General features: G+C 41.8%; 2 protein-coding genes across 5 annotated transcripts; both read right to left on the reverse strand.

The window, feature by feature from the left end:
* Positions 1–3086: 3086 nt before the first annotated feature.
* LOC115386289 (GTPase IMAP family member 7-like) lies at positions 3087–5968 on the reverse strand. 4 transcript variants are annotated; one of them, XM_030088546.1, is made up of 3 exons: positions 5821–5968; positions 5459–5611; positions 3087–4171 (listed from the first exon to the last, which is right to left on the reverse strand). In XM_030088546.1, exons 2-3 carry the CDS (start codon positions 5608–5610, stop codon positions 3490–3492), a joined length of 834 nt encoding a protein of 277 aa, XP_029944406.1. In that variant the 5' UTR covers position 5611; positions 5821–5968; the 3' UTR covers positions 3087–3489. The 4 variants fall into 4 exon arrangements, with proteins under 4 accessions (XP_029944406.1, XP_029944403.1, XP_029944405.1 ...); XM_030088543.1 differs by having other exon boundaries at positions 3087–4373; positions 5821–5967; XM_030088545.1 differs by lacking the exon at positions 5821–5968 and having other exon boundaries at positions 5459–5797.
* Positions 5969–7171: 1203 nt separating this feature from the next.
* On the reverse strand, positions 7172–11232 carry LOC115386083 (myeloid-associated differentiation marker homolog). Its single transcript, XM_030088274.1, has 2 exons — positions 11110–11232; positions 7172–8593 (listed from the first exon to the last, which is right to left on the reverse strand). Exon 2 carries the CDS (start codon positions 8464–8466, stop codon positions 7615–7617), a length of 852 nt encoding a protein of 283 aa, XP_029944134.1. The 5' UTR covers positions 8467–8593; positions 11110–11232; the 3' UTR covers positions 7172–7614.
* Between the last annotated feature and the right edge of the window lie 2182 nt (positions 11233–13414).

Raw genomic sequence — 13414 nt, forward strand, 5'->3', positions numbered from 1 at the left:
CACTAACATGTAATTGTTAGCATTTCCCATCCACTAACATGGAGTAGTTAGCATCTCCCATTCACCAACATGGAATAGTTAGCATGTCCCATCCACTAAACTGGAGTAGTTAGCATCTCCCATCCACTAACATGGAGAAGTTAGCATCTCCCATCTACTAACATGGAATTGTTAGCATCTCCCATCCACTAACATGGAGTTGTTTGCTGTCTTCCACTAACATGGAGTAGTTCGCATCTCCCACCCACTAACATGGAGCTCTTAGCATCTGTCTTCCACTAACATGGAGCAGTTAGCATCTCCCATCCACTAACATGTAGCTCTTAGGATCTGTCTTCCACTAACATGGAGTTGTTAGCATCTCCCATCTACTAACATGGATTAGTTAGCATCTCCCATCCACTAACATGTAGCTCTTAGCATCTGTCTTCCACTAACATGGAGTAGTTAGCATCTCCCATCCACTAACATGGAGTAGTTAGCATCTCCCATCCACTAACATGGAGTCGTTAGCATCTCCCATCCACTAACATGGAGTTGTTTGCTGTCTTCCACGAACATGGAGTAGTTAGCATCTCCCATCCACTAACATGGAGTTCTTAGCATTTCCCACCCACTAACATGGAGCTCTTAGCATCTGTCTTCCACTAACATGGAGTTGTTAGCATCTCCCATCCACGAACATTGAGTAATTAGCATCTCCCATCCACTAACATGGAGTAGTTAGCATGTCCCATCCACTAACATGGAGTAGTTAGCATGTCCCATCCACTAACATTGAGTAGCTCGCATCTCCCATCCACTAACATGGAGTAGTTAGCATCTCCCATCCACTAACATGGAGTAGCTAGCATCTGTCATCCACTAACAAGCAGGAGTAAGCATCTCCCATCCACTAACATGGAGTAGCTAGCATCTCCCATCCACTAACATGGAGTAGTTAGCATCTCCCATCCACTAACATGGAGTAGTTAGCATCTCCCATCCACTAACATGGAGTAGTTAGCATCTCCCATCCACTAACATGGAGTAGCTAGCATCTCCCATCCACTAACATGGAGTAGTTAGCATCTCCCATCCACTAACATGGAGTAGCTAGCATCTCCCATCCACTAACATGGAGTAGTTAGCATCTCCCATCCACTAACATGGAGTTCTTAGCATGTTCCATCCATTAACATGGAGCTGGTGGCTTCAGTCATCCACTAACATGGAGTTGTTAGCATGTTCCATCCACTAACATGGAGTCGTTAGCATCTCCCATCCATTAACAAGGAGTAGTTAGCTTTTGCCATCTGCTTTCCTGAGTCACTGAATGAAGTCATTGAGTGTCAGAGTTTGATTGACAGCTGCTGTCAGCTGTGTAACTGCTCTGCATGTCCATATATGGTCATTTCAGTTAGAGTGGAGAGAGGAGAAAATTACAGTTTCCTTCTGCGAAACAACTGCTCCTTGTACCTTTCCTGTTTGGCAAAACTGAACAAAAAATATCACGTTTGATAGGAAAATTAGTTGTCTTTCAGTTGGTGAGGCTTTCAGAGCATTGAGACTTTTAGTTTGGACCCCAGAGGCCTCAGTTTGTGAGAAGCGCGAGATTTTTCCCCATCCGGCTCCATTATAACTGAGAGCAAAAAAAATGCAGAGCGCACCCCAATTCTTACCTGTGTCAACATGCATATATCATCATATTTCCCCACTTATGTTACATCATCTTGTTCAGGAGAACCTGCTGGAACTTTACGTGTGCTCGGTTTGTTGATAGCAGTCACGGTTTAGCCGCAGTCGCCACTTGTTCGAGGTGCTGAAAAAAGGCGATTTTTTTCCTTTTTTCCCCATTATAACGGATGAGGGCCGGAGCAAGGCAGGATTTCAGACTTCCAACTTTGAACGCTAATAAAATCCACACCGTTAGACTTTTGACAAAGTTGTTCACAACTTTTGTAGAGAAATTTGTCCTCTTTCACGTCGCGTGACTCTTATGTGTGTACAACAAACGGTCTCGGAGGAGATAATTTTTTCGTGATGAGTGATTTTGATCAAAATTTTACTTTGAAAGGGAAATAGCGGACTTCCTGTTGGATTTAGGTCAGGGGTGTGAGCGCGTGAAATGTAGATCTTGATGAGACGAACGCATGAGTGTTGGTTTGATCTCTCTCCGACATTCCTGCGGGCCGTAGCGACTGTTTTAGATGTTTTTTGGGATCTAGGTGGCGCTAGAGAGCAGATGGGGCAAATTTTTCCATTTTATAAAATTTTTCGCCGGTCATGATTTGCGTGCCAAATTTGGTGAGTTTTCGTGCATGTTTAGGGGGTCAAATTCGCGTTTATTTGGGCGTTAGTATAATAATAGAGAACGAGGAGGAGGAGGAGGAGGAGGAGGAGAACGACAAACGAACGAAGAACAATAGAGACCTTGCCCTCCGGGCATGGTGGCCTGCGGCCACCATGCCCTCCGGGCTCGGTCCCTAATAAACGAACGAAAAACAATAGAGACCTTGCCCTCCGGGCATGGTGGCCTGCGGCCACCATGCCCTCCGGGCTCGGTCCCTAAAAACCACGCCATCAAACAGTATGCACCACGCACGCACACACATGCACACACACGCGCGCGCACACACACACACACACACACACACACACACACACACACACACACACACACACACACACACACACACACACACACACACACACACACACACCACACACCACACACACACAATCTCCCATTATGATGCACAGAACAGAGGAGACATGGCATGGCACTGAGCATCTTGGGAAAACACTACCAGTGGGGCCATCCACACCAGGAGAAATTGAGGGTCATTAATACTGGGGCTCCAGTCAACACTTTGTCCACATTTAGAACCCTAACCCTTAACGAGTCAATAGATATTGATCCCACTGACAAAAAAAAAAATCTGGAAAGATTCATCCAGGCTTTCTGTTCCATCACTCTTCAGTGCTCCTTCTAGGGACCATATATTCTTTAATTTGAAGACTTCATCAATTTTGAAACAATCACACCAAAGACAATTGCAAGTAAACCCCAAGTAAAAAAAAGAAAAAAAGAAATCAAACACTTGTGACAAAGAAGCTTCTTTATTGTTGCTTAATTCACTCACAGCCAAGTGATAAAAAAACATCGTAGATATTGTTTGAAAGCAAAAAAAAAAAAAAAGATACAAAAAAAGAAGAAGTCTAGCCGGTTTTAGAATATAGCACAATAGAATAAATGCATGCATGTTGTATATAATGAATTAAAGTCAACAGTTTATACACATTTGGAATCATCACTGAAGTTATGACATATTTTATTGTCATTTCTCAAGCATTGTGGAAAAGTAAAAAGTGTGATTTCTGATCAGTTCAGGCCTGCAACAATAAACACACAAATCAAATTAAAGCCTCACTAGCCAATAGATATTGATCCCATTAAAAAAATTACAATCTGAAAGGTTCATCCAGGTTTTCTATTTCATTACTTCTTCAGTGCTCATTCCATGGATCATATATTCTTTCATATAAAAACTTCTTCAGTTTTGAACCGATCACACCAACGACAATTGCAAGTAATCCCGGTACGACAAGGCGCATCACCCATCTGAACATAGAAGATAAGCGTTGGCGACATTCCAGCGACCTCTCAAAGAACCTCCTTTTAGCCTGCTCCCTGATGTCTTCCTCCACCATGTTTTCTGATGACTCTCTGATCTGCTCTTGCGCTGTTTGGATTTCACTCTCCACCTCCTGAAGCCTGTTATTGGTGTAGTAACCACCACTGTGCATCTTCACAATCTGGTCTATGCTCTTCAGCAGCTCTGCCACCTGGAACTGGTTGCTTCTGTACTCATCCTGCTGGGTTTGCTTCCAGTATTTGTTATCAAAGACGTGGCAGCGCCCTCCACACTTCCTCACCAGCTCACTCAGAGCCTTGCTGTCATCAACAAACTTACTGATCTTCATCCCTTCGGGCAGCTGGTCCCCCTTAGTGAAGACAACCGCTGCATATTTCAAGGCGTCTTCAGAAAAGAGTTTGCAGATTTGTGTGATGATGTCTTCCTCCTGCTCTGTGAATTTCTCCACTTTGAGCACGATGAGGAAAGCGTGCGGCCCTGGAGCGCACTCTATCATACAGCGGAGTCTGGAGGCCTTCACGTCCTCCTCAGACCTGCCCGGGAGGAACAATCCAGAAGAGTCGATCAAAGTGAGGACTCTGCCCTGGACAGATTTGGTTTTGCTCTGAGAAAAACGTGTTTCTGAGTCACTTAAACTGTTGATTTCGAAGTAGTTTTCTCCAAGTATGGTGTTAGCCAGACTGCTAATCCCAGATCCATATTTTCCCAGCATCACAATCCTCAACGCGTTTTGTACTAGGGGGGGAAAAAATCATGTCAAAGTAAGTCATTGATATATATTTCCATACTTTTCCAGAGTGTTTTGTTGTTTTCAAAACAAGAGCAACAAGAAGCAGAGCAGTTAAGTGTTAACTGACGCTGCTGCTGATCAAGCGCAGCCAGAACATCTGAAAATGCACTGAAGATTCCCCCGCCACTTTTAAATGGTTTGTCTTGCAGCAATTTGCTCCTCAGTGGAAATCATGAACAGTAAACAAGTGACAGGCAAGACACAGAATTTAAGAGCACCAAGAAAATGCAACTGTATGAACACAATGCGCTCTGTATTAACAGAGCAGTACTTTGGTCAAAATTTTGAATATACTGTTTGCACTTTAAAAAAGAAATATTCAGTTTTATTTGTGGAAAGAAGTTGATGCTCTTGCTGAGGCCATGCATGGAAGCAAATTGTAAAACATTTCAATATTTTAACAATTGTTTGTGACTGTTAGATATAAAATTCAGTTTTTCCAGCCAAATATTATGTCATTTCAGTTTACTATTTTTATTTAATATATCATTTTGGTAACTACATTTATTTTTCAGTATTGAATGAGCCTGTTTATAAACTGCTGCCTTCACACATACTTCATGAGCTTTTTCTTTAACTATCACTCACTCACCTTAATTCATTTATATTAGTCTATTACAATTCGGCAACTAAAAAACTGTAAAAACTGCACATTTCTGAGCAGCAAATAACTCAGAGTGACATGAGGTGCAAGGAGAGGAAACAAAAAAACCCCCCACAAATATGAGCAGCCTCAGTCTTTTGTTCATTTTGGCATGTTGAACAAATACAATTGTTGTGATTATAAACTTGGCTCAATCGGCCACGGTCCACATGAGAAAGAACATGTTTATAAAACAAGGAAGACAAACTGCTTCAAACACTCTCTCAGAGGAAGGGAGAGGCAGAGAGAGAGCTGAAGGTAACTTTGTGTTTTTAACATGTTTTTGGAGTGTGAGTGTGTAGAAAGCCATAAAGACAAATAAGTTTAGAATATATTCTCTGGTTCTGAACCTGATTAATAACTACAACAGGAATAAATGTGTCCTACCTTCCATTCTGTCTCAAAGGGAAATTGATGCAAACACGACTGGGTTGAGAAGAAGTCTTGATTGTGAGCTTTTCTTCCTCCTCTTGTTCTGAGTTGCTTCTTGAGTCTTTTTTTTTTTTTTTTTTTTTTAATCTTGTTCTTGCTGGCTGCATTCTGATCAAACAAACACACATTGAAGAACAATTACACACATTACTGTTGCATAGATTATCCTGTGCTGGACGAAAACATCAAACTGCCGAATGTCGAAATATTTAACAATCTCTTCAGGAGAATATAAATAATTTCAAACTCCAGACAACATTTTCTTTTGTTATAGAACAAATCGTGCTGTAAGCCTTGGGTAGTGTAGAAACTCTTACCAGAGTCCAGACGGCTGTCGAGCTGTGAAGTGTCGAGAACTTTTCAGTCTGAATAAAGACTTGAGTCTCTTTACTTTCGGTTTCGATCTTGTTTCTTTCCTCTTGGTGACGGATTGAGGCGGTGGTCTAGAGCGCCATCTGCTGGAGGGCGCAGCACCAGCAAGCCAGCTGATGGAGTGAATGAGCGTCTAAATGAAGGAACACGAACCGTCCGAACAGAAAAAGCTGAAAGGAGGAAGCAGAAAGGTGCAACGAGAACTGAGGAGGTCAAATATTGTAATATAGACCCGCAAACTTTATGTTCTGTTGACAAATAGGAGTTCCGTGGTGCACGTGAAGTACTCATGTCAAGCTCGTGCTGCGGTGGGCGTGGCTTAACAGCTCCAACCAATCCAGCAGTGAAGAAATGAACAGCGTCCTCCATCAGTAATGAGAGGAAATGTAATTTTTGTGTCTTGAATAAATGATTTCATCTCCTCTTGAAGGTTGAGAACAGCAATTCTGGAAAATATTCAGATACATTGATGTTATTTTGTTAAAATGTTCAGAAAATGTCTTTTGAAAGACTTTGCTTGTACAGTTAAATTTTTGTGCTTTGACACAATTTTCTATTTTTGCATTCTTCTGTGAAAGGAAGTGCTCTCTGAATATATTTTTTTCACATATTTTTTCAAAAGCCAATAGAAAATATACCAAGACACTAGTGGTACTCTTTTGTCTTCAGTATTTGTAAATACAGTTTGTTAACGCTTGACATTTAACATTTTATTGCTGCAATTCAGTGCTAATTATTGAGGGAAAAAAAGACTTCACAACCCTGTAAAGTGGAAGAATTGTGTATTTTTTTGTACATGTAAAATCACTGCAGCTTTCACTTGTCTCCTGCTGATTATACCACACTTGGATATATATGAAAAAAGAAGGCTTTTTCAATTTTTTTTTAGAATTTTTATTATAAAATTCAAAAGTTCCACTCTAATATACTGAAGACCACTAAAACTCTGGTCCAAATACCACACAAGTCTAAACAGTTATACAACTAAACAACAGCACTTTCCAAAAATACACAGAGCGACCACGACTGACAGCAAAGATGACATTTTAATGAGCAGTGGCACACAACAATCAAACAACACAAGCAACACATTTTTGATATGGCATGTGTGTGTGTGGTTGTCCTACTCAATATGAATGGAATTACAGTTTTGCAAGTTTGCATTTTTCGTTTGCTCCATTTCCAAAACAGTTTGGGAACTCCATGTTCTGTGTGACCTCTGTTCAGGCACATTTGTCACTGTCAAGTCATCAAGGCCACAGTCTCACTCCCACTGGATTAAGAAACTACTATTTATTTGGCAAAATACTTTATTCAACCAAGTTACATTGCTTCAGTTTTCCAAATCTGACATTTATGACAATACTGTATCAATACATTATAACATGGACCATAAGCAACTCATTTTGTCAGGTTGTGATGAAGTAAAAGTCATTAAAACACTGTTGCTTTTCTCCTATGTTCCAGTGTCTTAACTTATTTTAACTTGTTTTTTCGAGAGTCTCAGTCATTTTCACATCAAACACATAAAAAACACCTTCACAATATGGGTTCATACTGTCCTGAAGTCACTAAATCCCACAGAAAACACACAAACACTGGAGGAGCTTTTAATTTCGAGGACTATAAAACAGAATGCATCGAGTCCTTTAATACACTCACGTCTTATTTTAAATATCAGCTAAACCACTCGCCATCTGAGGCAAAGTATTGTTATCCCTGTTTTATTTCCTCTGCTCTCAGACGGTGACAAACACTAATCTGGCCGTGTACGCCAGGTCGGCGAGGTAAAGCAGGAAGTTGAAGGCGGTGAGCACGGCTGCGGCGATCACCCTGGGGGAATTGCGGCCTCTGCTCCCGTAGCTCTTGTCGAACTGGAACACGGGCCAGATGATGGTGGCCGTCAGATACATGACGACGGCCAGCAGCCCGTACGCCGACAGGAACTTGGAGAAGGGGATGGGGAGGCAGCCGGTGAGCTCTCCCACGCACAGCACCACCACGCCCATGGACAGGATGAAGCAGATGCAGTAGACGGCCATGCACCACTTGAGGGCCGCGTGGTGGTCGTAGGCGACCGGGTCGCTGATCAGGATGAAGATGACACAGGCTACGAAGGTCTGGAAGACCTTCAGCAGGCCTGGAGCCGTGGCCATGTAGCCCGCCACCTCCCCGGGCCTGGCTTTGGACAGACTCACCTCCCCCATGTAGGCCACCGCCGCCAGGCAGGAGAAGACCGTGGAGGCGATGCGGTGGTCCCGGACCTCATTCCGGAGGTACTGGTCCTTGAGGAAGAAGAGCGGGAAGATGATGGAGGCTGAGAGGCAGAGGAGCGCGGCGTAGCAGGCGACCGTGATGGGGAAGTTGGACCAGGACACCGGAGCTCGGGTCTGGAGGCCAAACTGCTCCACCAGCAGGACTAGCAGCGTGCAGGCGAAGCTGAACGCCCAGCAGAAGATGCACCAGTCGGCCATGCCCCTGTGGGACAGCTCGGCTCCGTGCGCCGCCACGCTGAACGCCACACAGGTGAACACCAGGGCGGCGAGCCGCACCCACAGCAGCTGGGACGTGGGAAATGCAATCAGTGGCATGGCGGGACGTCACCGTCACTTCAGAGGGAAAAAAAAAATCACTTCTGTGGTCCGGAAAACGCTGAGATAAGTCTTCGATGAGATCCAGAAGTGGCTGTTTGCTCTGGCTCAGTATTTATCACATGATCTGCAGGAGGAAAAGAAAGGTGGAATGAATACAAGGACCATTTTGGAATAATAATGCAATTTAAAAGAATGCAATGAGTTTAAATTTCTTTCAACTTTTTTGTTTTAGAAACTTTTTCTTCTTTTATGTAAAGAAGCCTCATGTATATTAACTGCATCTTTTACAAATATGCTTTTCCGACAAAGTTTGAGTCATCCCTAAATAACATTTTAGCAAGTAAAGACAAAGTAATGCCTGCTGTGACCTGCACACACAGGAAGTTCAAGTCAGACTCTTTTTGCATCAAGGAAAGTCCCTCAGCCTGGAATGCATGAAGAGTTTCTGGCGCCCTCTAGTGTTTCCAGTGGGGTAGTTCTGATGGGGCAGGATGGGTATAGGCAGTTACAGCTGCTCATCTATTACAATGCAGACACAGAGACATATAAAGACACACACAGGAAGAACATGAAGCCTGGAGTCCAGCCGGGGACATTTAAAGTGTGTAATAAAACTGTTAACTGTAGCAAAAATGTTGAATATGGCACGTATCCACAGCCGTAACATTACTTCTGTTCTGTCTGCTCATAAATCCGAGAGAAATCCATATTTTCTCAAGTATTACTCACTGTAAAAAGTTTTAGAACCACTTTTCTATTGTTATCACCACAAAATTGATTTTGTCAACTCTTTGTTTCAACCACAACTGTTTTTAAATCCACATATATTCAATACAATCAAATACATCAGTTTTTATTCATTTCAAATTTGCACAAATATGAAAACTGCAAGCAGCGGTCACATAAGATCGTTGAGAGGTCAAATAAGGAAGATGGGAAGTATGGTGGAGAAGTACGGGTGAATATTCTTACACTCCAATGAAAAGGTTCAGAGTTTGCACATTGCGCCTGTGTATGAGTGTCTTTTTCGCCAACTTAATATGCAAATTATGGTACAATGAGGTGCAAAACAGTTAAACAGATGCACTTTGTTTCTGAGAGTCTGCATGTTTTCCCTGTGCATGTGTGAATTTGTCATTGCTTCCTCCCATAATTCAAAGATCGTGCTTGTTCAGAATAATTCATGACTGAAAACCAGCCGTAGACGTGAGTGTGTCTCTGTGGTCATTCTGTAATAAACTTTTACTTCATTTCACACATTTCTTGATAAATTTTCCAAACATGTAATCAGATACAGTGTGACTACACAGAATTTATCTCCATTGTTTTATGGATATTCAGATTAGATGCATCAATCATTCATTGAACACAAGAGCACAAAAAAAGAATGTTGTTATGAGAAATATAAGTGATGAGTTTTGTGCGTTACCATATGTTTACACATTCCAGAAGTGTTACGAAATCTTGATCTCTGTAACTCCCTGGCACAACAACAGAGTCACGTCATTAAGATGGCATTGTCAGCTTGGTAGAACTCTCAGAGTCACCTAATATGGTCATGATGGTCAATAGTGACTTAATCATATTGGGTTTTTTTTTTTAAATAAAACTAAATACGATGTATTAATTTCCATGCAAAAAGCACAAAAGATGCTCAATGCAGGATTTAATTGTGATTTACGTTGGAGAATTCACTTCTTTTTGCCCCCTTTCAATCAAATATTTCTTTCCTACTTGTTTTTTTCTCTCTTTTTAAAGAATGAAATAAACACTGATGAAGGGAGATGATGTAGAATAGAAACATCTGATCTCAGAAACTTCCAGATACCATGTACATGGAGAAAGATCATGCACTCCCTCCTCATGGTAAAATTGCATTAGCTGTACTAATTGGCTTCCTGTTATGTTGCATAAAGGAAGCAGCTCTGCAGAGCTAATGGCACGTCCACAGGAACCACATCATTCATCATTTTTCAGACATAATTTCAACAGACTGAAGATACAAACAGTTCCTCCCAATAATTCTAATATGGTGGCTGATCTTCAAGAAACCTGCAAGTTTCAACACACACCGATCATGAGAGCCGATGCACATTAATTCCTGTTTGAGCTGCAGAGAGCAGGGCGGTTTTTGGGGTGTGTGTGTGTGTGGCTTCCTGCACACAGGAAACCAGGTTTTGGTTTGCCATTTTGGTTTTGATACCACACATGCCTTGCATACCTACGAGTTAACATAATCATAGCAGGGCGCTGGAAGGAACACAGCAGGGCCGATCGCTCGCAGGCGGGGATGAAATGAGTGAAAGAAAGAAAAGTTTGTTGTTTTACGAGAAAGTCGCTGCACACCTGGAACTTCACTCACACGGCAGAAGAAGAATGTATACTTTGATGAGAAAAATAGACTCAGGAATATCTCGAAGTGAATAAAAGGGAACAATTTACATAAGCGGAAGTTTCTGAGTGTAGAAAGAGGTACTTTAAGTTAAATGTCTTCCCGTTTCAAGTAGCGGACACGCCGCGCCCTGCTGCTCCTCCTGTGCCATTGTGTCAGCCTCTTCTTAAAATAGACCAGGACGCGCACAAACCGATTCCTGCTGAATAGTTAGTGAGGAGAACAGCTGATCCGAGTGTTGCTCTTACCGATTTCCCCGCTCGGAGTTTACTTTTCATGCTTTAGTAAGGCGGTAAGTCCGAGGTGGCTCCGTGCGTCTTTTCCATCCACAGCAGCTCCTCGGAGCGCGCAGCGCAACGCATCCATCCCACGCCCCGCACGCGCCTTATTTGGTAATGTGTGGAAACCCACTTCAGGTCCAGGAAGGCCACAGCAGTTCCTCTTCTCATGGGGTTAATGGTCAAGGGAGAGATTGGAGCCACTGGGGAAAAGAAATCTTAAATTCCGCCTTTTTTCTCTTCTCAGAATTCTGACTTTTTTCAGCTCTCAATTCAACTCAGCTTTATTTATACAGCGCCAATGACAACAGAAGTAGTGTTTACTCATGTTTCAAAACTAAATTCCTGTCTCGTACAACTGGTCAGTGCCCTAAAAATGCATTGCCCGTTGTTCATTTTGTGAGCACTGTAGATGTTTTGGAATTAAGGCAGCGAAGCATTGAAATATCCCTCATCTGCCTCTCTGTCTGAGCCCAGTCCTTCACTGACTTCACACAGTATTTTTATTCACACACAAAGTAGCTTTCATCCATCAAAGTATAACATATCTGACAAATAAACAAAACCAAAAAAAAAGGAAAACTGTATGTAGCCTCACGCAAACTCATTTATGTATGTTATTCATGGTATTACAGTATGCTCTTGACTGATTTCGACAGCTGATCAGACGATTGATCATGTGATGACTGATACAATGAAATGTTGCTGATATGTTTTGCAGAGAAAATCAGACATTAGACATTAGACCATCATTTGCAAAGATGTTTTTAGAAATTGGAACATGCACAATGTGATAAAATGAATGAGAAATACTGTTCTGTTGTGAGGAAATACTAAGTAGTTTGTGGGTTTGTCCATGTTGTTTTGAGAATGTGATTTCCGTTTCGAGAAATGAGTCAAACCATTGGAGAAAAACTGTAAATTAATGAGCTATTGGACAATAATCCTCAAGTCCGTGAAGGGTTTCTTCATTTTGCCATGATAAATTAGTGATCTACTGCTGTGCCCAACGACTGAGTGCGAGATGAGAGCCACCAGTCTTGACTGGGCGGTGGTTCTTGAAACCCGGTAGTGGTTCTTTCAACCGTGTCGTGGTTGTTTGAACTGGGTCCACACATCCGCAGCATCTGCTCTCGCATAGCTGTGTCGATGTCTCAGCAGCCACAAGACCTCATTACCTCATAAGAGCAGGTTGTGTTGTGCTGCTGCCCCCGTTCTTTGCGGTTTCTCACCTTGCTTCTGTCTCTACTAAGTGTTAGATTTATGCTGTCCGCTGCATGCAATGCACTGCATTTAGTATGTAGCACTTCTTACAGCTCTGTTAAAAAAAGAACTGAAATTGTGTGGAACAAGCAGCATGAACAATTTCAACATAAATCAAAAGATATGTAGAACAAGACAGTAAACCTCTAGGAAATAGAATAACTATTAAGACATTTTTTTGTCACTTGTGCTTTTATTAAATTTTCATGACAATATAAAACAAAACAAAAACAAACATGAACATATCTGAGTACACTTAAAATGTGTTTGCATGTACAATTACCATTTTGCCCATCTCTTCTACATTTGTGGTTCTTTTAATCTCAGTCTGTGAATGTCTTCTATTGTAGCTGTCCATTGATCTTCTGTTAGTATGTCCACCTTCCCCCATTTCCTTGTTATACATTTTTTTATCTGCAATTAACAAGATCTTTACCAGAAACTGATCAACTTTTTGAATAACGCCGTATCGGAAATTACATAGCTAAAGAAGTTCAGGGTCCCAAGGAACTGCATGAGCCAAAATTTTACACAGGACATTGTATTTGTTTTTCCAAAATTCTTCAAGTTTTGAACATTTCCAAAATATATGAGAACGGTCAACCATTAAGACATTTACTTTCACCTGCCCTCACAGTATCAGTTTATTATTACCAATCAAACAGGTAGGTTATAGAGCAAAAGGCATACATTTCACACATGTTTGAGAAAAAACAAACGCGTAACAGCAAAAGAGTGAGGTATTTTATTATGTGGGTCAAGCAGCATAAGAACAACATGAACATAATCCTTTCACAAGAACTTACTGAGTCCCTCTGAACACACAGGTTGGTTGTGTTTTTTTTTTTATTCTTGACTTACAGAAACTAGAAATATTGCAGACTGTTCCACCAGTGCCGGTCTCAGCAAGATACACCCAGTAGAGGTCATCAGATCATCATAGGACAAACACAGAAAGACAGACAACCCACACACTCGCATTCACACCAGGGGGCAATTTGGGCTCTCCAGT

The sequence above is a fragment of the Salarias fasciatus genome, chromosome 3 (genome assembly GCF_902148845.1).
Source record: "Salarias fasciatus chromosome 3, fSalaFa1.1, whole genome shotgun sequence".
Lineage (NCBI taxonomy): Eukaryota > Metazoa > Chordata > Actinopteri > Blenniiformes > Blenniidae > Salarias > Salarias fasciatus.